The sequence below is a fragment of the Branchiostoma floridae genome, chromosome 6 (genome assembly GCF_000003815.2).
Source record: "Branchiostoma floridae strain S238N-H82 chromosome 6, Bfl_VNyyK, whole genome shotgun sequence".
Taxonomy (NCBI): Eukaryota; Metazoa; Chordata; class Leptocardii; order Amphioxiformes; family Branchiostomatidae; genus Branchiostoma; species Branchiostoma floridae.
Genome location: NC_049984.1, coordinates 23,914,611 through 23,940,127, shown reverse-complemented (window position 1 = coordinate 23,940,127; position 25,517 = coordinate 23,914,611). Strand labels below are relative to the sequence as shown.

The following is a 25,517-nucleotide window of genomic DNA, read 5'->3' as shown; positions in this document are numbered from 1 at the left end:
GTCTAATAAAGTAAAGTAAAAGTAAAAACATTCGCAGTGGTTTGTTTTCGTGGATTCTAGTTGTGTATGTGTTATTCATTTTAACTTAAAACTTTCGTTGAAGTTTGTCAAATTAACAAGCAAACTCAAACCCATAAACTTATACTGATGTTCAGATACACATACATATTGGTTGTTTTGATTTGATTTATTCAGAATCTGTACGAATCATCTGCACAGCATGGTGTTTTCAGAGCGACAAAACCTCAATGATGTCATTTGGTAGATCTTACAAGAATTGAATTTGTAATTGGAGCAACATTGTCATGGATCAAAAACGTCACCTAGCAGTCCTTACTAGCACTGCAATAATCGCGGATATGAAAACATCATGCGTACAGATTCTGAATAAATCAAATCAAATCAAATCAAAACATATTATGTTAAAACGTTTTGTGCTCAGAAATGATTACCAATATGTATGTGTTTCGAAACATTAATGTGTGTTTATGTGTGTGACTTTGCTTGTTCATTTGAATAGCGTTCAGTACCAGGTCAGTTCGCTTATTTGTGTAATGGCTACTGTTTGGGCTGTACATATTTCGTCGGTTGGTAGTAAGGCCATGTTGATTTGATAATATGTATGTCATACTCTGAAACCAAAAAAAATCATGCGAGCATATGAATAAAAGAAATATTGACCAACCAATTTGCCTTCACTATATAATCAAAGTGATCGGGAAGGTTCAATAATAACATAACACACAGGATATGGTATACTGAACAATGTTTATTAAATTTCACATAATTTTCTTTGACCTTGGAATTGACATGGACATTCTATAACTGCAGTATAGGTTTCACTATATTTTCTTGCAATCGGCAGCATTTAACTAATCCTTGTACGATTTGCAGTATGGTTCAAAATTTGTTTTCTTTGGAAATGGCCTAGAGATAAAAGATTCATTCTCATGGATCAAAAGCGCTACCTAGCAATTTTAAAAAGGATTGCAACACTTTGAAGACAGGCGTCGTCCTGTGAAATGCATTACTTTATATTGGTTATAACTAGTTGTCAAAGATCGATAGAGTAACAAAGAAGTAAACGATTTGTCAAGTCCAACGCCATGAATAGGCATGATGCACTAACCTTTTGACTCATTAAGATAGTATGTCCATTTTAACAAATATAGACATTTTTTTATCAATTCTATTTCTTAATAATTCTTTATTAATGGGGATTCTGGGATCACACAAACGACAATGGAAGGTCAACATGAAATATAAAAACAAATCCGACATATTTTCCATACTACCTTCCATACATGTTACTATTTTCCGAACAAATAAGATGTGATGTTGTAGTGAGGTTATGTCACTCGTGCTGACACTAACTTTCTAAATTCCGTACAATGCTCTTGAATTCATAGAAAGTGCTACTAATATATTAGGGTATCAAACCGCCATATGGATCCAAATTGCCTCCTAGCAGTTCAATAAACTATTTGCAGAGGAGATCGCTGCAAGAATGATATGAATCGCCAGGAGGCATAGATGACACGTAGCGAGTGTCAACATACCCGATCAAAGCTTTTAATCTGAATTTCCAGACTTGGCTACAAGCAATAAATCGAACAAAACTAGAAAGGACTGTATTTGCTTAGTATGAGCAAATTCGGCAACTCTAACTCCACCCTCCTCTTTATGCAGAAGTGGACTGTTCCAAAATTGAAATTGATACACAAAAAAATCATTCCATGCGAGGAAGGACACTTCATAATGTTCATTTAAGGTATAGAAATCATTCACAATCCCTTTCTTTTGAAGTGACGCCGCGTCAGGGAAAGAAGACTGAATTTTTGGTCGAACAGAGAAACAATGTTTTGCGTCCCTTCTAATCAACTAAACGGAGACCGAGGTACTGAAATTCTTTAACTGTTAAGTCACCGTTCAATCGCTAGAATGTCATTATCTCAAACTGTCCATGTTCCAAATTTGTGCAGGAATGGTTTCCAAAGTGTTTGGTTAAACCCTGCCGTTGATGCCAAACACTTTGGTAACATATTCAAAGAACGTCTAAAAGACGCATTCCTCTCTGGATGGCTACAAGAAATAAAGAGTTGTAACAAACTAAAAACTTATTCCCAAATCAAAGGTCAATTCACAGAATATGAAAAATACCTTTCGTCAATTCATCATAAAGCTTTATTGTTAACATAACGAAATTAAGAATCAGTTCCAGGGCTTTTGATAGCCAGCTTGAATTTTTTTTTTCGTCTGCCAATTACAATCGTCGCGAAAACCGCGAAAATTAATTAGAAGGACTGAGCTGAGATTGAAAAACGGGTTTTAATGAGATTATCGTATGCGAAAGGGCACCGACACACATTGTCAACAATCATAACAATAGCAAAACAAACAGTGTGTGGCTTTTACGGCAGTGGACGGCGTCCCCAAGCCGCCTGTAGCTTCCACCAAGGATTTTTGTCCGTCAAGGTTGACGGATTGGTTTTAAAATTTTCCGTCAGACGCAGCAAATTTCCGTCAATTGACGGAAAAACGGACGCTGGCTAGAGCCCTGATCAGTTCACACTGCGTGGAATAGATAAAGATCGTAATATTCCAACCAGAGGCAATGCCCTCATGTAAAGGTGGTGTTAAAGACGAATATCATTTTCTAATGACATGCCCTGCATATAACGCAGTGAGACAAAAATTAATGAATATGATCACATGTAAACCTAGTACATCCTTGCCAAAGATCAACACATATATTATCTACTTATGTTATGTCCAGACAAATATCTACGTATTTAGGCCAGTACTCTAAAAAAGAAAGAATGTATTATACAACATCAGACCTAATCGTTAACTTGTATATTGTGCAATGTCAATACGCCATTTACGTTCACTGTACTTGTAATCTATGTAGTTATAGTAATATGTAGTATCGTTGTACAAATTTATCTATTACCGTTGCCTTACATTGTACCATGAACAAATGTCATGCAATAAAGTTCATTCATTCATTCATTCATTCATACTGAATCATACCGATCGAGGAAAATAACAAGAGCGAAGTAGAGTAGAATGTATAGTCATTTCTACCAAGCTTTACAGTCAACCGTACAGAGGCGCTTAACCTTGTAGGATTTTAAAACGCCAGAGTGAGTCGAATACTCCACAAACCACCTTCCATTCACACGTTTTCACAAACTGAATCAGGTCCAGGTTCAGATCCGGATTTGCACCTGATCTTCACGACCTGAACCGAACCTGGACCTGACTTTTCTGTACCGGTACCCACCTCTAGTTCACGACGTTGCTGCTTAAGATTTAATCTCCAGGTCCATAGACCGACCACCATCGCCCCTACCGTTACTATAGCCCCACCGCATATTTCTAAAACATTAGGAACCATCTCTAGAACGAAGAAACCGAGGACAAATACCGAAGGAACGGTCAGGACCTTTACAATTTGAACTGTTGCGGCGGTCTCATTATGAATGGCGGCAGCGTTACAGAGATATTGCATAGCATAAGCAAGCGTCTGGGCAACTAGTAACCCCCATGTATCTGGAGGAAAACTCCACTTCGGCTTCTCTACTACGTAAGCAAGAGGCAAGAGGAGGATACCATCAATGCTGTAGTAGAACATGTGTGTTACAAGAGGAACGCCTCGTTTGGAGAGCCATCTCAGTAAGACCCAACACAGGCCTAGGGTGAGGAGAGCACTAGCAGAAATTGGATACAGTAAAGTCACTACTTGTTGTTGCACAGTCTGATTGTTAGTCTCCTTGGCATTCATGGAAACCCCGACCATGGTCACCCCACAGATGCAGATGACCATCCCGATGATGTGGACGACAGTTGGTCGTTCCTTGGTGATCAGTGCTGCTAGTCCAATGGTGAGAACGGGGCCAAGGCCGTACACAACAGAGCTGGTGTTTCCCGGTAAAACATGTAGATACGACAGGCACAAACACACTGTTGCCACAACGCGGATTATTCCTCCTGAAACCAAAACGGCGGTCTCCTTCCAACTTTCCCTTCTGAGTTTGGGTCGAACGGCAATGGTAAGACACAAGACGAAGATCATCTGCGCGACTTGGTTCCAGAAGATGGACTGAAAGTTCTGTACGCCGCCCCGTTTGGTCAGACGCATGAGAATGGAAGTCAGCGCGGCTCCAGATGCCACCATCATTGCTAGTAGGACACCTAGGCCCGACTTAAGGATGCTCCTTAGATGTTGCATATCTGCTAGTCTGTGTAACGAAAGAAGTGACATAATGTTGAGCATACAAGTAGACAAAATATTAAATGTAAACAATTTACTGTAAATCATACAAATAAAAATGGTTTGCATAATTAATTGATTATAATAATATAATCATATCCCTCAACCGAGACGGCTGCCGATACCGACTGTCAAGCACCGTTGACCCTTTGCTGACGTCACTTCCGGTTCGGATGTGTGGCTTAGACTTTGGGTCAGTTCAACTTGATAAGGATCAGAGGACTGATAGATTGGTTGTTGGTAAGCGCTTTATTTTGTGTACGGATATATGGTTCTTAAAATATTGTAACATTATGTTGACTACCGTCGTAGATAAAGTATTCAATCTTTAATATTCAACACAAATTATATTCGGGTCTATATGACGGGTCTTAGCTCATATCTCACTTCACGCCAAGAAAGAAAACTGACGAAAAAACATGTGGTTTATCAAGATAATTATGCATTGACAAACATAGACACTTTCTATCTTCTAAAACAATTGTAAGTAGGTCATGCAAATTTCTTACAAGGTTGGGACTTTATCTTATATATATAAAAACAACACAGTCATTTATGATAGCAACAGATATTTTAGTCAGGTTATCTTTCATGTATTTTCTTATTATACTCATTTCCTAAATATTTTAAAATATTACCACCATGCTAAGTTGAAAATATGGAGGATGGGTCTTGCCTTGGGCGGATGCAATAATTTGTTGTCAGAATTTAGTCCCTTTTATACAAAGTCTTTGTAGTGAAGTCGATTCAAGTAACTCTTTCAAATTCAGAAAGAAAGTATAATACTACGTACCTGGAACGCTGTCTGGTTTTGGTACGAAAGTGGTGGAATTTTGTCCTAAGAGACAAATTTCCGTTCCGCGACGTAGATACGAGTCCTGAAGCCAGTCCAAGCCGACTATCAACTCAGTTGCTGAAATTATGGGCCTAATGAAAAAAATTCTTCAGTTACGTCGATGAAGGTTAGACATCCATGTAATAAGATACGCCAAAAAAGTAGTTACTCAAGCAACTGGATATGGTTTTGGAAACAGTCAGACGTTTCAACTGGAATCCACCAGTTTTCGTCACCGAAGTGATTTGGAAGAAACTTGTCTTTTATACCCTAACTAGGAATGAAGACAATTTTAGCTGTCCAATGGGAAACATGTTAGACAAATTCAGGCTGAAGACAACTTGGATTCCAATGGAAACAAAGGTAAAGCAAAGTCAAGACAATTTGGATAGAGTATAAAAGACCATTTTCTTCCAGATCACTTCAGTGTCACTGACGAAAATTTGTGGATTCCAGTTGAAACGTTTGACCGTTTCCAAAACCATGTCCAGTTTTTCTACTTTCATATAGCAAATTTTACTCGTCATATCCTTTTACATTTTTTTAGTGTTTTCGTCAAATCCATATTCTAATCAAATAAATGGCATGTTTATGCCTTTTAATACACCAATAAAGAAAATGAGGTAGGGGAAGTCCCAGTGTAACCTATATATACATATATATATACAGCCTAATACCAGTGACACAAGTCTGAATGATACTAAAGAGCTACAAAGGGCCATGGAGGACCAAGTGCTTTGGAGGAGCGGGATTTCGAACTAAATTAAGTAAAGCTAGGGACACAACCCGCCGTACGTGCAAATACGTGCTGTCTACGTGCCAAAACGTGGGCATTTTGGGGGGGATCCGTAAGTGGTAAGTATCGCCTCCGATCCGTACGAACTCGTAAGGAATCCGACGGATTTTTGAGCACGCAGACACGCTGTAGAACTTAACGTGCAGGCAAAACTTTTTGTGCCATCGGGCTGTGGATTCGCCCCCCGTACGTAACAGTACGGGCGACGCGCCTGCCCTGTACAGCCTGAACGTTTTCAGAAATACCTTGCGGACGTGGCCTCCCAAAAAAACGTATGGACAAATTGCACGTACGGCGGGTTGTGCCCTTAGCTTAAGTTATACGGCCACCGGGCACACGGAACATTGTCCAAGAGGTTATTAACATTGTATATAACTAAAAAGGCCGGCAGCTTGGGTGCAAATACAGCATATTTCATCCATACCCATTCCCACGCAACATTGGACAAAGTCACCCCTGCGCAAAAATGGAACATTTTAACAGTAACTTATCCCCAAAAGGAAACTAATATTGTGAAGTGATTCCAGGTCAAAACGGAGCCTGCCCGATATTCCCCGGGCCCATGTGGAAAAATATACTCTTCCACAGGAGCCCCTATGCATAACGAATTGGTTATTAGAATCGCGGCAGCTCCTATTTTTCCGAAAGTGAAAAAAGCACAGCACCTTCCATTCAGAAAATTTTCATCATGAAATTACATGAAGCCATTCAACAATTTCCACTACAATAACTAGGTCTAAGCACCGTTATGAGCTCCTTGTGAACTAGCAGTACCTACATTTGCTCGGGAAAAAATACATCACTTTTCTTTCCAGTACAGTGAGAGAAATGTTGCCAATATAGACATGGCCACTATAGAAAAATGCTAATCTATTGACAAAGAGCAATAAGTTACACATAATTTAAGTACCCACTGATCTTTATTCATATAGAAAGTGCACATGTAAGCCAATTGTTTAGATAATTAAATAATTATGACGAGAAATATTGCAAATTGATGAGAAAATAATCATTCTCGCCACTGTCAAACCTACGTATCAAAACTAAACGCAAACTGGCCAATTTTCCCGCGTTTAGCGATTCTATAACTGCATGCAGTATAGGTTTCACTACATTTTCTTGCAATCGGCAGCATTTAACTAATCATTCTGCAGCTGCTTTGTACGATTTGCAGTATGGTTCAAAATTTGTTTTCTTTGGAAATGGCCTAGAGATAAAAGATTCATTCTCATGGATCAAAAGCGCTACCTAGCAATTTTAAAAAGGATTGCAACACTTTGAAGACAGGCGTCGTCCTGTGAAATGCATTACTTTATATTGGTTATAACCAGTTGCCAAAGATCGATAGAGTAACAAAGAAGTAAACGATTTGTCAAGTCCAACGCCATGAATAGGCATGATGCACTAACCTTTTGAGCTAGTTGTCTCATTAAGATAGTATGTCCATTTCAACAAATATAGTCATTACCTTTGCCAGAATGGCTAAGGTTATGTTTTCGGTTTGGTGGTGTGGTTCTCCCCGTTTGTGAGTAGCATAACTCGAGAGGACTTCGATGGATGCAGCTGATATTTGGTGGGTGGGTAGGGGTGTGGAAGACGAAGGTCGAGTTCGATAATGGGCCTCCTAGCGGCTTGCTAAGGTACTGCAGCAGGACCTGCATGCTTGATATCTCGCGTTCCGGACATGCTGCGGTCGTGAGTTTTGAGCGTTAGGGAGCCCTTAAAGCAGGGAGTGATTGCTGCGAGTTTGGGCCCCCTAGCGGCTGGCTAAGGTACTGCAGCAGGACCTGCATGCTTGATATCTCGCGTTCCAAACATGCTGCCGTCGTGATTTTTGAGCGTTAGGGAGCCCTTAAAGCAGGGAGTGATTGCTGCGAGTTTGGGCCCCCTAGTGGCTTTCATGGAAGTGCAGGCGCCGGTTTAATTGCAAACTTTTGTCCGCGGACAGCATAACTCGAGAAGACTTCGACGGATGCAGCTGGTATTTGGTGGGTGGGTAGGGGTCTGGGAAACGAAGGGGGAGTTCGATAATGGGCCCCCTAGCGGCTTCCCTTGGTACTGCAGCGCATCTTCCGGGTGTGTTTTTCCATCTTCTGAACATGGTATGGCCACGAGTTTTGGTTGTTAGATAGCTGTTGTGCTCAGGTGTTAGTGACATAAGTTTGGGCCCCCTAGCGGCTAGTGTAGGCACAGCAGGGGCATTCTTGTCGAAAACTTCTGAAGCAGTACAACCCCCCAGCTTGGTTTGGTTGAGTCCATTGTTGACAGCTGTGTCCAAGGCCAATGGGTCAGGCTGCTTGACCTTTCTTGCTGTCAATCACTTGATCGGATGTTGAGGTGAAGGGTGGTGGTCTAAGGTCACTGGCGGTACAGTGCAGTGTAGACTTGAGTTGCATTTTTTTTAGTTTATTCACTGTGTATGACCTAACTGACAGGTAAGATTGACATGTAAGGTATTGAAACAATAAGAGAGGAAAGGATAGTATGATATTACTGATTGTAGTTTAGTTGTAGGGTGTCTCTAAAGCGTCTATAGACTCTGGGTAGTGCAAATTGCGGTATAGTGTAGTTTAGATTTCATTGCCTCAGTGGTTATTGTAGTTTGATGCTTTAGGGGCAATACTTATTGTACTGTGGCAAGCAATGTTAGGGAGATCTACTTTTTGAACGACTGTGTTGTCCTTAAGTTAGATAATGTGGTCTTTTGCTCCTAGAAGTTGCAGAGAGTTAAGATATCCATGAAAGTAATTCAGACTTTTGTATGTATGGACAGTAGTTTCACTTGTTTACGACAGAATATCAGTGATAAACGATAGTATATGCTATTTGAAGGGTATGACTCTGAAAGGAGAAGAATTCCTCCAGCTTTTATATTTACTTTGTGTCATGTAATTTGTTTTACTTAGATGTGTAACCTTTATAGACAGAGGGCGTGCTATATTTTTTGAGCTTGGTAGGGATTGGGGACAGTCTTGTATGTATGGACATTAGTTTCACTTGTTTGGTCTTGTTTACGACAGAATATCAGTGATAAACGATAGTATATGCTATTTGAAAGGTATGACTCTGAAAGGAGAAGAATTCGTCCAGGTTTTGTATTTACTCTGTCATGTTATGTCTTCTACTTAGATGTGTAACCTTTATAGACAGAGGGCGTGCCATATTTTTTGAACTTGGTAGGGATTGGGGAAGGGAATGGTGAGGAACATGTATGATAACGATTTTAAGTGTTACTTAGATAGGTGTTGTTTGTAGGAATATGTGACATATGTAGGAGTCCCCTAGCGACTTGTTTCTGGGGATAGCAGACATTTTTGTCCAAAAGTTCCGTGAAAATGTAGGTTATTTTTGTCAAGACACTCCAATGTTGCCAAGTGGTAGAAGTAGCATGTTGACCCCATAAAAGGAAGCCATAGTAGTATTGTTATCTCTCTATATTTTTAAGTTCTACTGCTGGGCACTGGTGAATCCTTTGTGGTGGGCTATTGTTGCATGACTGGTAACCTTTCTTTGCAAGGACGTGTGAATTGTTATATTCCTAGAGCACTGACCCATTTACAAGATGTTTAAAGAAATGGTAGGGAATGGAAAAAAATGGTAGAATGCCGTTGTCATTATCTAGAAACTATCAGAGGTATCAAGTTTTACATTATAAATATTTTATAATTATGCAGGACCAGGGACATATTCATAAAGTTGAGACAGTGTTTAAAATGTGTATGATGTATGAAGTGCTCTAGACATCTAAGTACAAGACTTTAAAGGTAATTGTAAATAATGGTAAGGAACATTCGTATGATGACTTAGAATGGATACAATTTGAAAAGCATTTACCACTAATGGAAATCTACATTGGCTGTAATGTGAAGATTACGCAGTTCAAGGTGTTCATAATCTCATCCGTAACATTCCAGGTCATAAGAACTCACCCCACGCAGCAGCCCGCTATCTCAAGAGTCCGAAAGCCTGTTTTTTAGAAATTCCGGCCAGCATAAGTTATGCGCCGCTTCAAATTTGCCGCCATCTTGGATTCTCATGACCTGAAATTAGGGGTCATGACCTGACATTAGGGGTCAGCACATGCCTAAAAAATGAACCAAAACCTTGTATTTTTGCCAAATCTGAATGTCTGCACCCTACACTGCTCATCAATAAGAAAATTTTCTTACATTTTCATGCTAGAAGTTGAAAATAGTCTAAAATACTGTATGGACTCATTTTGGGCCTTCTGCGGCTGCATCAATTAGGGTCATTGCCCTTGTAGGGGCTTCAAGTTCAAGATTGACAAATTTCAATAATTACACTTGGTGCGGAAAGGGGTTGCTAACAATCATCCCAAGTTTCAAAGGTTTCTGACCTGGAATGCTCCCTTGGGGATACTTTCTGAGAAGCTGGGTCAGGGGGCTGTGGCACTGTGTTCTGAGGCTAGTGACAGACCACCTGTCATTTGGCAAAAAGGGCCAAAATCAGGAAAAAATGGTTAAACCCTGCTCATCCTGACATAAGAAGACTACTCTACTTCCATTTAGGGCCCTAAATCTTGACTAAAATGTTATATGGGGTAGACCTGTAAGCATTTGAGGAGAGTACATACTGCAATAATGCTAAAGAATACAAAAACTAACAAAAATGGCCAAAAGACAGTAAAATTGAAGAAACTGGAAAAAAAAAATTGAGTCAAGTGAGTCTGCAGAAACCTGCTTCTTATCAAAATAACCAGTTTCAGGGGAACTATTGGCCCTAAAGGCCCTCCTGCCCTAAAACCCAAAGTCTGGCAGAGCATTTACCACTAAAGGAAATCTACATTGGCTGTAATGTAAAGATTAGCAAGTCCAGGGTGTAATGGGGGAGGATCCTGGTGGCCCCGAACAGTACTACTGCAATGCTTAGATAGGGTTTAAAGAATGGTAAATAATGGTAGAATGTTATCATTATCTAGAAACTATCAGAAGTATCAAGTTCCACTTTATAAATATTTCTATAATTATGCAGGACCAGGGACATATAAAGTTGAAACAGTGTCCCTTAGAGGACGTGCTAAAATTTTCGGCGCATACAGGAATCGTAGCTAAAATTGTCGATCCTCAAGCGCACCAACCTACGAACTGTTTGTGTGATGTTCAGATACTTATATTAATGCTAGATAGGTAAAACTATACATTTTTGAAAAGCTTTTTAAAGAACCTGTAGAATATGAATATATCAAGATAAAGACTGTATCTAGTTTGTAAGGAATAATACTGCACAAAAGGACAGTAAAAATTTTTCTTTGAAGTCTCAAAAAATATTTGAAATGTATATAACATCACCCACAAAGTGTAAAATAACTAACGTTAAGTCACTGAAAACTAGGCTAGAATGCCTTGCTATTCTTCCTGAATCAATAAAAACATAAAAAATGTATGTAAGCGACTGTAACTGTTTTATTCTTGCTAGCAAAGATAGTACCTAAAGCCTTGACCGGTTGTAAAAAGATGGGCCTTATCAGTGTTCCCCTAATGATGTTTGACCAGGAAAATTTCACCAAAATTATGATTTAATCTTGGAGGAAAACCAAAACAGACTTTGCTACCTCAAAGTGTTACATACATGTCTGAACATGATGCCCTCCCCCATAGGTGAAAAAAACAATTACAAAGCAGAACTTTGGCTGGATCAATAATTTGAAAACAATTTCAGACACTCATAGCCCTCAGTCCTTTATGATAAACACCAAAAACACCCACCTACTCCTTTTTCACGGCAAAGAAACCAAACAGAGGTTTGTAAATACTACCACAAGGTACAGGACCGGCAAATGGCAGTCAAAATGCCGAAGTTTTCATCAACTTCCAGTGGTAGAAACATCGTCAATCTCTTCCTCAGCGGTGTCACAACCCCTTCTAGGTTCTTCAGCATAATTGGCAATCAATAAATTGTGAATCTGAGGAAAATACACAAACCAGAAACTCCCAAACTACAGCTTCAACCCTCCCCAACATAGGGGAATCCCCTGCACATCAAAACGAGTCTGTTTCCCGATTCCACCCGGGGAATACAGAGGAATGCCGAGACATGTAAATTGATACTCTCCAAGCAGAGGTCGAGTCGCGGAGATATACTAGTAGTCGAAAAAAATACAGAGCCGCGCCTCCTACTCCTATTCACCAAATTCACCGCTCCTACTACTCCTATTCCGGGTAGTTCTGTACATTACAGTACAGTGTAGTTCAGAGTTGTAATTGTTTTCCTCATTAGATTTGGAAGATTCCAGTTCTTAAACATTGTTGTATAATCTGTGCCATGTAATATGATCTACTTAGATGCCTAGCTTGTATAGAGATACTTTGTGCTATATCTTTTGAGCTTTGAGTTGGTTAGGGGTCGGAGACTTGAACGAATAGTCAGGAACATGTATGGTCCTGATTTTTTAAAGTTAAATAGGTGTTGTGCTTAATAGGAAGAAGTGACATATGTTACGGCCCCTAGCAACTTGTTCCTGGGGATAGCAGGCATTTTTACCTTTGTCAGGAGGGTTAAGGTTATGTTTTGGGTGTGTTTGTGTGTCTCTGTGTGTGTGTGTGTGTGTTAACAGCATAACTGGAGAAGCCTTGGATGGATTCTGATGATATTTGGTAGGTGGGTATGGGTCGGGGAAACGAAGGTCAAGTTCGATAAGGAGCCCCTTAGGTTAGAGTTGAGTTGCATTATTTTGTTTATCTTATTCAATGTGGAAGGTTGCAGTTCTGAAACAGTCCTGTATAGTATATTGATTCTCTCAGTGGTTATTGTAATTTAATTCTGTAGGGGCAATAATCATTGTACTGTGCCAAGCAATGTTAGGGAAATCTACTTTCTGCAGGTCTGTCTTGTTATAAGATAAAATGAAATGAGTAACGCATGTGTCTACAGCCATCATTCTGCATAACAAACCTGGTTTATTTGGCAAAGGTATGTGTTCGTGGAACTCTAGTTTTTTTATCAATTCTATTTCTTAATAATTCTTTATTAATGGGGATTCTGAGTTATTGTAGATCGTAAGTTTGGATCACACAAACGACAATGGAAGGTCAACATGAAATATAAAAACAAATCCGACATATTTTCCATACTTGCATCCATACATGTTACTATTTTCCGAACAAATAAGATTTGATGTTGTAGTGAGGTTATGTCACTCGTGCTGACACTAACTTTCTAAATTCCGTACAATGCTCTTGAATTCATAGAAAGTGCTACTAATATATTAGGGTATCAAACCGCCATATGGATCCAAATTGCCTCCTAGCAGTTCAATAAATTATTTGCAGAGGAGATCGCTGCAAGAATGATATGAATCGCCAGGAGGCATAGATGACACGTAGCGAGTGTCAACATACCCGATCAAAGCTTTTAATCTGAATTTCCAGACTTGGCTACAAGCAATAAATCGAACGAAACTAGAAAGGACTGTATTTGCTTAGTATGAGCAAATTCGGCAACTCTAACTCCACCCTCCTCTTTATGCAGAAGTGGACTGTTCCAAAATTGAATTTGATACCAAAAAAAATCATTCCATGCGAGGAAGGACACTTCATAATGTTCATTTAAGGTATAGAAATCATTCACAATCCCTTTCTTTTGAAGTGACGCCGCGTCAGGGAAAGAAGACTGAATTTTTGGTCGAGCAGAGAAACAATGTTTTGCGTCCCTTCTAATCAACTAAACGGAGACCGAGGTACTGAAATTCTTTAACTGTTAAGTCACCGTTCAATCGCTAGAATGTCATTATCTCAAACTGTCCATGTTCCAAATTTGTGCAGGAATGGTTTCCAAAATGTTTGGTTAAACCCTGCCGTTGATACCAAACACTTTGGAAACATATTCAAAGAACGTCTAAAAGACGCATTCCTCTCTGGATGGCTACAAGAAATAAAGAGTTGTAACAAACTAAAAACTTATTCCCAAATCAAAGTCAATTCACAGAATATGAAAAAATACTTTTCGTCAATTCATCATAAAGCTTTATTGTTAACATAACGAAATTAAGAATCAGTTCACACTGCGTGGAATAGAAAAGGATCGTAATACATGTATACCAACCAGAGGCAATGCCCTCATTTAAAGGTGGTGTTAGAGTCCATTCCTAGACACCATGAGGGTTTTAAGGCGATATTTATAATTAGTCTGAATTATTTTGAATAAAAGAATATCTGAGCCACAATAATTAAATTATTTTCAAAAATTGCCTAAGAAAATACTCATTTATTTGAATTTCTTTGAATATTTGAGAAACATTTTGAAAGTAGCTGTACAAAACTATCTTTATTTAGAATAATTGTGAAACCTCTCTGTGATTATTTCACATTTACAAATATTTACAAAAAATGGTAAACCTGGCCAAATGGTAAAATTAGTTTATTGCCCCCATAAAAGTAAGCCCTATTGTTGCATCTGTATATTTTTAGATTTCCCTGCTGGGCACTGGTGGATCCTTTGTGGTGGGCCATTGTTGCATGGCACCCAACCATACTTTGCAAGGATGTGTGAATTGCTATCTTCACAGCCCACCGAACCATTTACAAAAAATGGTAGAAAATGGTAGAAAATGGTAAATAATGGTAGAATGCTGTTATCATTATTTAGAAACCATTAGAAGTCTATCCAATTCTACACCATGAATATTTCCAAAGTTTTACAGGACCAGGGAGATATTTATAAAGTTGAAACAGTGTTAAAAATATTTCTGAAGTATCAAATGTCCTAGACATATAATTACAAAACTTTAAAATCAATTCTAAACAATGGCAACAAACATCCGCATGGTGTCTTGGAATGGACTCTAAAGACGAATATCATTTTCTAATGGCATGCCCTGCATATAACGCAGTGAGACAAAAATTAATGAATATGATCACATGTAAACCTAGTGCATCCTTGCCAAAGATCAACACATGTATTTTCAATCTACTTATGTCATGTCCAGACTACATATGCAATGCTCAGAAAAGAGAGAATGTATTGTACAATAGCAGACCTAATCGTTTAACTTGTACATGTATATTGCACTATGTCAGTACGCCATTTACGTTCGCATTCCTGTACTGTATGTAGTTATAGTAATATGTAGTGTCATTGTACAAATTTATCTATTACCGTTGCCTTACATTGTACCATGTACAAATGTCGTGCAATAAAGTTCATTCATTCATTCATTCTGAATCATACCGATCGAGGAAAATAACAAGAGCGAAGTAGAGTAGAATGTATAGTCATTTCTACCAAGCTTTACAGTCAACCGTACAGAGACAGTTAACCTTGTAGGATTTTAAAACGCCAGTGTGAGTCGAATACTCCACAAACCAGATTTCGTTGTAGTGAAATGGACCATCGTCCATTCACACGTTTTCACAAACTGAATCAGGTCCAGGTTCAGGTCCGGACTTGGACCTGATCTTCAGAACTTGAACCGAACCTGGACCTGACTTTTCTGTACCGGTACCCACCCCTAGTTCACGGCGTTGCTGCTTAAGATTTAATCTCCAGGTCCATAGACCCACCACCATCGCCCCTACCGTCACTATAGCCCCACCGCATATTTCTAAAACATTAGGTACCATCTCTAGAACGAAGAAACCGAGGACAAATACCGAAGGAACGGTCAGGACCTTTACAATTTGAACTGTTGCGGCAGTCTCGTTGTGAATGGCGGCAGCGTTACAGAGATATTGCGTAGCATAAGCAAGCGTCTGGGCAACTAGTAGCCCCCATGTATCTGGAGAAAAACTCCACACCGGCTTCTCTACTATGTAAGCAAGAGGTAAGAGGAGAATACCACCAATGCTGTAGTAGAACATGTGTGTTACAAGAGGAACGCCTCGTTTGGAGAGCCATCTCAGTAAGACCCAACACAGGGTGAGGAGAGCACTAGCAGAAATTGGATACAGTAAAGTCACTACTTGTTGTTGCACAGTCTGATTGTTAGTCTCCTTGGCATTCATGGAAACCCCGACCATGGTCACCCCACCGATGCAGATGACCATCCCGATGATGTGGACGACAGTTGGTCGTTCCTTGGTGATCAGTGTTGCTAGTCCAATGGTGAGAACGGGGCCAAGGCCGTACACAACAGAGCTGGTGTTTCCCGGTAAAACATGTAGATACGACAGGCACAAACACACTGTTGCCACAACGCGGAGTATTCCTCCAACAACCAAAACAGCGGTCTCCTTCCAACTTTCCCTTCGGAGTTTGGGTCGAACGGCAATGGTAAGACACAAGACGAGGATTATCTGTGCGACTTGGTTCCAGAAGATGGACTGAAAGTTCTGTACGCCTCCTCGTTTGGTTAGACGCATGAGAATAGAAGTCAGTGCGGATCCAGATGCAACCATCATTGCTAGTAGGACACCTAGGCCCGACTTAAGGATGCTCCTTAGATGCTGCATATCTGCTAGTCTCTGTAACGGAAGAAGTGACATAATGTTGAGCATACAAATAGAAAAAAGGTTAAATGTAAACAATTGACTGCAAATCATACAAATAAAAATCTGGTTTGCATAATTAATGAATTATAATCATATAATCATATCCCTCAACCGAGACGGCGGCCGATACCGACTGTTAAGCACCTTTGACCCTTTGCTGACGTCACACTTCCGGTCTGGATGTGTGACTTAGGCTTTGAGTCAGTTTAACTTGATAAGGCTCAGAGGACTGATCGAAAGCTTGTTGGTAAGCGCTTTATTTTGTGTACGGATATATGGTTCTTAAAATATTGTAACATGATGTTGACTACCGTCGCAGATAAAGTATTCAATCTTTAATATTGAACACAAATTATATTCGGGTCTATATGGCGGGTGTTAGCTCATATCTCACTTCACGCCTAGAAAGAAAACTGACGAAAAAGCATGTGGTTTATCAAGATAATTATGCATTGACAAACATAGACACTTTCTATCTTCTAAAACAATTGTAAGTATAGGTCATGCAAATTTCTTACAAGGTTGGGACTTTATCTTATATATATAAAAACAACACAGTCATTTAAGATAGCAACAGATTTTTTAGTCAGGTTATCTTTCATGTATTTTCTTATTTTACTCATATCCTAAATCTTTTTAAAATATTACCACCATGCTAAGTTGAAAATATGGAGGAAGGGTCTTGCCTCCGACGGATGCAATCATTTGTTGTCAGAATTTAGTCCCTTTATACAAAGTCTTTCAAAATTCAAGTAACTCTTTCAAACTCAGAAAGAAAGTATAATATTACGTACCTGGAACGCTGTCTGGTTTAGGAACGAAAGAGGTGGAATTTTTGTCCCAAGATACGTCGATGTAGGTTAGACATCCAGGTAATAAGATACGCCAAAAAAAGTAGTTACTCAAGCAACTGGATATGGTTTTGGAAACAGTCAGACGTTTCAACTGGAATCCACCAGTTTTCGTCACTGAAGTGATTTGGAAGAAACAGGTATTTTATACCCTATCTAAGAATGAAGACAATTTTAGCCGTCCAATGGGAAACATGTTAGACAAATTCAGGCCGAAGACAAGTTGGATTCCAATGGAAACAAATTAATGTAAAGCGCAAAGTCAAGACAATTTGGATAGGGTATAAAAGACCTGTTTCTTCCAGATCACTTCAGTGTCACTGACAAAAATTGGTGGATTCCAGTTGAAACGTTTGACCGTTTCCAAAACCATGTCCAGTTTTTCTACTTTCATATAGCAAATTTTACTCGTCATATCCTTTTACATTTTTTTAGTGTTTTCGTCAAATCCATATTCTAATCAAATAAATGGCTTGTTTATGCCTTTTAATACACCAATAAAGAAAATGAGGTAGGGGAAGTCCCAGTGTTACCTATATATACATATATATACAGCCTACCGCCAGTGACACAAGTCTGAATGATACTAAAGAGCTACAAAGGGCCATGGAGGATCAAGTGTTTTGGAGGAGCGGGATTTCGAACTAAATTAAGTAAAGCTAGGGACACAACCCGCCGTACGTGCAAATACGTGCTGTCTACGTGCCAAAACGTGGGCATTTTGGGGGGATCCGTAAGTGGTAAGTACCGCCTCCGATCCGTACGAACTCGTAAGGAATCCGACGGATTTTTTGACCCGCCGTAGAACTTCACGTGCAGGCAAAACTTTTTGTGCCATCGGGCTGTGGATTCGCCCCCCGTACGTAACAGTACGGGCGACGCGCCTGCCCTGTACAGCCTGAATGTTTTCAGAAATACGTGGCGGACGTGGCCTCCCAAAAAAATGTACGGACAAATTGCACGTACGGCGGGTTGTGCCCTTAGCTTAAGTTATACGGCCACCGGGCACACGGAACATTGTCCAAGAGGTTACAAACATTGTATATAACTAGAAAGGCCGACATTTGCTTGGGTGCAAATACAGCATATTTCATCCATACCCATTCCCACGCAACATTGGACAAAGTCACCCCTGCGCAAAAATTGGAACATTTTAACAGTAACTTATTCCCAAAAGGAAACTAATATTGTGAATTGAAATGAAGCATTTTAAAGTAGATTATGCCCAAAATTTTATTCGGATCATTTTACCAACTATCTAATGCCTATCTACACCAAATTTCAGGCCATTCCATTGTAAGATCAGGGTACAGTGGGCCAAAATACACCGTTTTGGTCAAAACATGACCTTTAAACCTCAATGAATCATTTTAAAGGCAGATATGAAAAAAATGAGGAAAAAAAACAAACATCTGGGTATTGGCCCACTTTACCCTTGTGCCAAATTTCAGATCATTCGGTCCAGGAACAACGGAGCTGATTCCATTTGAAGATTTGACAGGAGAAAGAAGAAGAAGAAACATTATGAATACAATGTATTTCACCATACCTATGGTATGGCTGAAATATAATGACATGTTTTCCTACCTTTACCAATGTCTCTACAACTGAATAAGATTTGAAGAGTACTCCCGGACGTTACGAGTGTCATCTATCACTCTTCGCCAGCGTCACTGGAATGAATTGGTAGAACAAACCAATATATCATATTGAAGTGCATGTAACCGGAAAAACCTGCCACTAACTCGTATGCTAATGTCACCCATATTTAAATAATGTATGCGTAATAACAACGATAAGACAACACCATCGAAAGTAACTAATATTGTCTCTTTTATAAATTGTCGTGTTGTAAATATGTTTTCATTTTAGCATGAAAGCTTATCTGTGTTGATGTAACGCTAGTTCACCTTTATCAACAGGGTAACCTTTATTAGTTGTGTTTACCAAAACGGTATTAAGGGATATCAAGTCGACAGACGGTGGTTTCAAGTTGTAATATGTTCAAACTATTGTAGTTTGAAACTATCGTCCGTCAACTTGATATCCACAATTACCCATTTTCAAAAGCAACGGATATAGGTTACCCCGCGGATAAAGGTGAATTAGCGTTAATCCATATTGAAGATTTTACTCTGTCATATAACACCAAAATTTGCTTACCTCGAATTTCCATGGTAAACATCACGACATCGCTATCACCCCGGCGGCGAGACTATGGTTGTCTAGCTCAGTAAAAGGGGAAAAGGCTAATGCAATCCTCAGACGAGCATGCAGAGAAACAACTTCTGAATGTAAGAATCGGACAGACTGTACACAAACTCAAGTCTTTGGACGCTCAAAAAACACGCCTGGAATGCACGCTGGACAGCGCCCTTCCGGTGGAAATTTCCCAAGCAGTCAGGTCTCGGGTTGAAAGGTCACAATTACGGGAACACCTGGTGACTAAAAGCCGTCAACAAAATAAATTCTCCCGCCTAGTTCAAAAGAGTAACAGCCAGGACAACGCATCCATTGCCTCAGGTTGTATTAAGAAGTGGGTAAAGAACTACTCGGACAGAATTTGAAGTGATTCAGAGTTTTCAGTACTTGCCAAAGGGCTCAGTTTTGCGCCAACAGGGACCAAATTAGGCCATGTTGATTTGATTATATGGATGACATCCATGACAACAAAAGCGAAGTCAAGCAGAGTTTATAGTCAATTGCACCAAGTTTCTACAGTCAAAGTTACAGAGACAGTTAGCCTTTATTACATTTTTTTTCTTTCTGTCCTTTCACATCTTATTCTTTGACTTTAGATTCATTTTGGTATTCTATGGCATTAGTTATCTGTTTTCTGATACTTTTTTTCAATCTACGGAATATTTGTGCTCATTTTACAGCTGCTTTGCACAATTTATTGTGTGGTCGAAAACTTTCTTTCTTTTGAAATGGCCGAAAATTGGTGCGAGCGCGGATGTCATCCATATAATCAAATCAACGTGGCCTTACCGATTGTTGATATCATTTCACAGACTGAGTCGGCCTGCCGCAAAATTCCTGAAAAAGAGGCCAATATTTTGAGATCTAAAGTTTGAAGTGTTCTCAGTCGCCCAAGGAAAGTAGATTCGAACCTCACTACGCAAGGACGTGAGGCACTCAAAACTCTTCAGAATTTCTGACAGAAGGACGAGAACATTCTAATCAACAATCTTTATTGACACGACAAAAGTACAGCGACTTTCGTAAGGTCTACATGTATAACAACTACTTACAGTACAACTAAACACACATATATGGATATCTATAGGTATGATTAAATCAACATATAGGGTCTAGCATGTCATTAACACTATTAGTTCTACGGTATAAACATTCGTGGATATATTTGCCTACTTGTACACAGTGAGGGTTATCGCCTCCAAGAATGTAGTTGAATTTATCTATCGAACAGAGAGTAGCAAATTCTTTAGAACAAGCGGAAAGTAATGTGAACAGCTCTGTGCGTTTATCATTATATCGAGAACAATCCATAACAAAGTGACGTTCGTCTTCGATCTCATTTGGGCAAAATGGACAAAACCTCTGGTCACGGGGAATTTTAGTATATCTTCCGGCTTCTATATTTAGTTTGTGACTACTGATTCTCATCTTTGTAATTGCTCTACGAAGTTCGAAACTGTGTACATTCGAAAGATACTTCTTTTGTCCGTATCTTTCCTTTAGCGTAGAATAAATGCAAAGTTTTGAGTTATTCTGGATAGAAGAATACCATTCTTGTATGTATATATCCTGTAAACGGAGTCGTAATTGGTCGGTTAGCATATTAACATGATACAACCTCGGGTTTGTCCATACATGTCCAAAACCATTATAGTTGAGAATGTCAGTTACGTGATTTGTCCAGTCGTATTCGCCGGAAAGTACAACATCATATGCTTCACGCAGTAAAGAATCTTCGGGTAAGTTTGCTAGACGGTGCCAGTATTTGATTAATTGTATCTCAGCATTGATCGAAATGGGAAAGGTTCCTAACTCACTACGGATGCTGTCATTTGATGATTTCGCATGTACTCCGAGTAAAAATTTTTGGAAACTCATGTCAATGGTGTCAAATTCTGGGATACTAGTATGTGAAGAAAGTCGTATATTTTCAATTGCGAAGTTGTCATTTTCTAATTTCATTCCTGATGCCAGTCTCAATAATCTATCCTTGTCTGATCTTTTCTTAAAATGGATGACGTAAGTATGAGTGAGGTCCGAAGACACACTCTTCCTAACAGTTGCTGGGAGACCTCCCTCTAGATGGAGTTTGTTTAAAAAGGAAGAGAAAACAGTTTTGGGTGAAGATTCTGGAATTTGTTTTGATACAATAATTTTGATTGCTTTAGAAGTTTGGTCAAAACATGTGAGTTCGGCTCCGTACAGTAAAATAGGCAGTACAAACTTGTTGAAAAGGCTCATTCCTAGGTGAATTGGAATGTTCTTTTCTGAGAATAAAAGTGACTTTAGTTTGAATAAAGCTCTCATGGCTTTATTCTTTAAATATTTCCTGGCTGCTTTAAACTTTCCCGAAGAAGTCAGGGGAATACCAAGGTAAGTATAACTGTCGGTTACTAGTATTTCTTTGCCATATATATAGAATTTGTTTGATAATCTGTTAATAGAACCTTTTGTAAAAACCAGTACTTTCGTTTTAGATACATTAACCCTTAATTTCCATTTGTTGCAATAAGATTCCAGGTTATTGATACAATTCTGAAGCCCCTCTTTCGACAATGAGATCAAGGCTAAGTCATCTGCCCAAGATAAACAGTTGAGTGATTTAGAATTCAAAATTGCGGCGTCACATTTATCAGCAAAGCATTGAGGTAGGTCGTTAATAAAAATATTGAATAATAATGGACTGAGATTGCAGCCTTGTCTTACTCCGCATGTGGAAACAAAGGGGCTTGACAAACCATTTTGTAGTCTGACAGTATAGTTAACATTGAGGTACATGGATTGCAATACATTGAAGAATTTCCCACCAACACCAAGATTTAACAATTTGTAGAATAAACCGTCCCGCCATACACTGTCAAACGCTTTCTTCATGTCAACAAAGCAAACATATAATTTCCCTCTCTTTTTTTCAATATATTTCTCAATAAGAGCTTTCAGGATAAATACATTGTCAGAGGTTCGGCACTTTCTTCTGAATCCGAATTGAGTGTCCGCTAGCAGACAATTGCTTTCAACGAATTTCTGTAAGCGAGTATTTAAAAGGAATGTGAACAATTTGGACAGACAGCTTGAGATGGCGATTCCTCTATAATTATCTACGTTAGATTTGTCGCCAGATTTAAAAATTGGTGTAAGGATACTTGTGGTCCAGTTAGATGGAAATTTGTTGTTGGAAAGGATTGTATTCAAGAGAATGACCAGTGGTTCGCATATCTTTTCTGCCCCATATTTTAACATCTCGTTTGAAATAGAGTCAATACCACATGCTTTTCCAGATTTTAGTGATTTCAAACCAGTCATAATTTCTGGTGTCGTGAAAGGGTAATCTAATGAATTTTGGGCGTTTTTATCTAAATGTTTAAGAGAATCAGTGACACTTTTTTCAAAAGAACTGTCAAATTCATTGTTTTTTACCAGATTATTTAATCCTTGAAAGTGTTCTATCCATTCTTTACTTGTGATATTAGGATCTATGTTACCGTTATGTTTTGTGCCGTTTACTTCCTTGTCAAGAGTATTGAACAATGACCAAAATTGTTTGGGGTTTTTCTCATTTAATGTTTCTAGATCACGTAATAGATTGGCTTTATAATTCCGTTTAGAATGTTTGATAATTTTTTTGTACTCTTTCAAGGCTGTGAAATACTTCGTTCTGGTTTCTTGTTTCCATGGTTCTTTCCTCAGTTCTAAAGATAATCTTTTTACTCTTTGACGTAGGGACCAACAATTTTGATCAAACCAAATTTTGTTCTTTTTGATTTGTGTCTTTTTATTGTTTTGTATCTTACGTCTTATTCTAAGAGAACTTTTGGAAACATCTAATAAAATTTCAGTGAAGCTTGTTACGGCCTCCTCTGACGAGTGGAATGTTTTGTTGCAGAAATCTCTCAGTTTTGAATGCGTGTCTTTGTTGTTTATAGTATCTAAATATAATTGTTTTGATTCGTCAGTCCAAATGAATTGTGTTGGTTTAGGATTATAACATTGGCTATCCTCCTTCAGGACTAGAGGAGAGTGCTTTGCAGACAATGAGAAAGAGATGTGACAGTGATCGGAAAATGGCGATATAGAATTAACATTCATATATTGTATATCGGTTAACATCGACCTTTGAGTGATGCAGTAGTCCACAACACTTGAACCATTATAATGATAACATGTAAAATCACCTTTTAGATCCCCCGCGAATCTGCCATTCAATATGGTCAAATCAGCCGACGAGCACGATTCTATAAGGCGTTTACCGTAATTGTTTACTTTAGAATCTCTATTATTCCTTTTCTTTGTATCTAAAACATCTTTTGTCAGGGGGTCATCCGGGGAATCAATACTAAAATAGGTTTCCAAAACAGATCCTGTTCTAGCATTGAGATCCCCTAGGATGATTATGTCACCAAGATTGGAGAATTTGCAGATATCAATGGATAATGTATCAAATGGGTCGACTTGTATGGACTTTGAGGATTCGGGAGGGATATAAATGTTGCAAAGGTATAGGTCTTTTTCGAGTCCAAAGAATTTTTTGTCAAGTTTGCACCAAATGCTGTCGACTGAACTACTCTCTAATTTTGTAATCCCCTTTCTGAACGAACTTTTGAAAATAGTCGCAACCCCACCCGAATTACGTTTTGCCCTCTTATTCCTACATCTATTACTACTAAACAAACTATACCCTGGGAACTGAAAATCTACATAATTGTCTGCCCAGGTTTCCTGTATACAGACAATATCACTATTTCTAAAGTAATTACAAAACTCTACATCGCTAAACTTTTTCTTAACACTGCCTTGGATATTCCAACTTGAAAAAACTAGCGCAGATTTTTTCTCCATGTCCTTGAAATTAAAGATATTGAAGGTGTAAATACAGCTACAAGAAGTAAGACTTATATTTTTTTTATACTATATTATTATATCAGTAAACAAGTATTCAGATATTACCTTGAAGGTGGTGTAGAATCATATGAGTATTAAGATATAAGAATGTTCCAAACTTTACGGAGTCGGTGTCCTAGCTGTCTCCACTGTGGGCTGGGATGTCCGTTCTTGCCAGCTTTCCACCAGGCGGGCCTAACGACTTGCCCGGAACCGCTGGCCGTGTCCCCGCTTCTCGTCGTCGGTCCAAGCTGGCCGGGAACTCCGATGTTAGCTCCCTTCGACAAGCCAGGTTTCTCCCTGCCGATAAGGGTTATTCTCCTTCACTGGCGTCTCTAGGGCCTTGGCAAAAGTTCTCATTTTTTTGGTGAGGTTGGGGGGAGGGGCGGGTTGACGTCGATTCGCGAATTTTATCCGGGATTACGCCGGGAAAGTACATTATTTTGTACTAGGGCCGGTACACCCCCCCCCCCCGGTATATATTCCTCTCCCGGCATTTTCCCTTTCCCGGCACATTTTCCGTTCCCGTTGCATTCCCGGATAAAAATCGCGAATCGACGTCCAAAGCCCCCCTTCCATGTTCTAACCCCACCCCAAAAACAATAACTTTCGCCAAGGCCCTAGAGACGCCGGTGAAGGAGGCTAATAAGCTAGGGTCGTCTTGTTGTTGTTTTGAACAAAGAGGATTCTGCACTCCAAAAATAGAAGAAGATAAAGGCATCAACAGGATTACATGTAGACAACTATATCCTACAAAGTCTTATGAATTTCGGAAAATTCTCTTGGATACTTAGATACATATATCAGAGTATAACATGGATAAAAAATGCCTCCTAGCAGTCCATGTTATTATTGCAGAAGAAATAACTAATGGTTGCAAAGACACCATGAATTGCTAGGGGGCCTCAATGGCACGTGGAGAATGTCCACATGCCACAATGACATTTGAAAAACCTACAGTTTTGATATTTAGTTTCTAGGCTTGTGTATAACTAATCAAATGGGATAGAGCAAAACGAACATTAAAGTTTCAATACTGATTTCCCATGCCTACACAAAGAGACTTTCCAGCCAACATCGAGGACGAAATATTATAATGAGGTTGTATATGTATTCCGTTCAACTCTTATGGATTCCATAAAATTCTTTTGAAGACTCTCCATATTAGAGTATTGTATGAATCAAAGATATCTTTTTTACAATAAATCATGAATGGCTGCAATAAAGATAGGGA

The 25,517-nt window shown here is 39.1% G+C and overlaps 2 protein-coding genes and 1 long non-coding RNA gene across 3 annotated transcripts; 1 reads left to right on the top strand and 2 right to left on the bottom strand.

The window, feature by feature from the left end:
- Positions 1-2,886: 2,886 nt before the first annotated feature.
- Positions 2,887-18,886, bottom strand: LOC118417788 (solute carrier family 35 member G2-like). Its single transcript, XM_035823505.1, has 2 exons — positions 18,791-18,886; positions 2,887-4,244 (listed from the first exon to the last, which is right to left on the bottom strand). The coding sequence occupies exon 2, from the start codon at positions 4,232-4,234 to the stop codon at positions 3,179-3,181; it is 1,056 nt and encodes a 351-aa protein (XP_035679398.1). The 5' UTR covers positions 4,235-4,244; positions 18,791-18,886; the 3' UTR covers positions 2,887-3,178.
- Positions 6,993-13,425, top strand: LOC118417798. The gene is made up of 3 exons (XR_004831390.1): positions 6,993-7,367; positions 11,159-11,162; positions 12,860-13,425. It is a non-coding gene; the product is annotated as an uncharacterized LOC118417798 (long non-coding RNA).
- Positions 14,934-17,208, bottom strand: LOC118417789 (solute carrier family 35 member G2-like). Its single transcript, XM_035823506.1, has 2 exons — positions 17,147-17,208; positions 14,934-16,325 (listed from the first exon to the last, which is right to left on the bottom strand). The coding sequence occupies exon 2, from the start codon at positions 16,311-16,313 to the stop codon at positions 15,264-15,266; it is 1,050 nt and encodes a 349-aa protein (XP_035679399.1). The 5' UTR covers positions 16,314-16,325; positions 17,147-17,208; the 3' UTR covers positions 14,934-15,263.
- Positions 18,887-25,517: the final 6,631 nt, after the last annotated feature.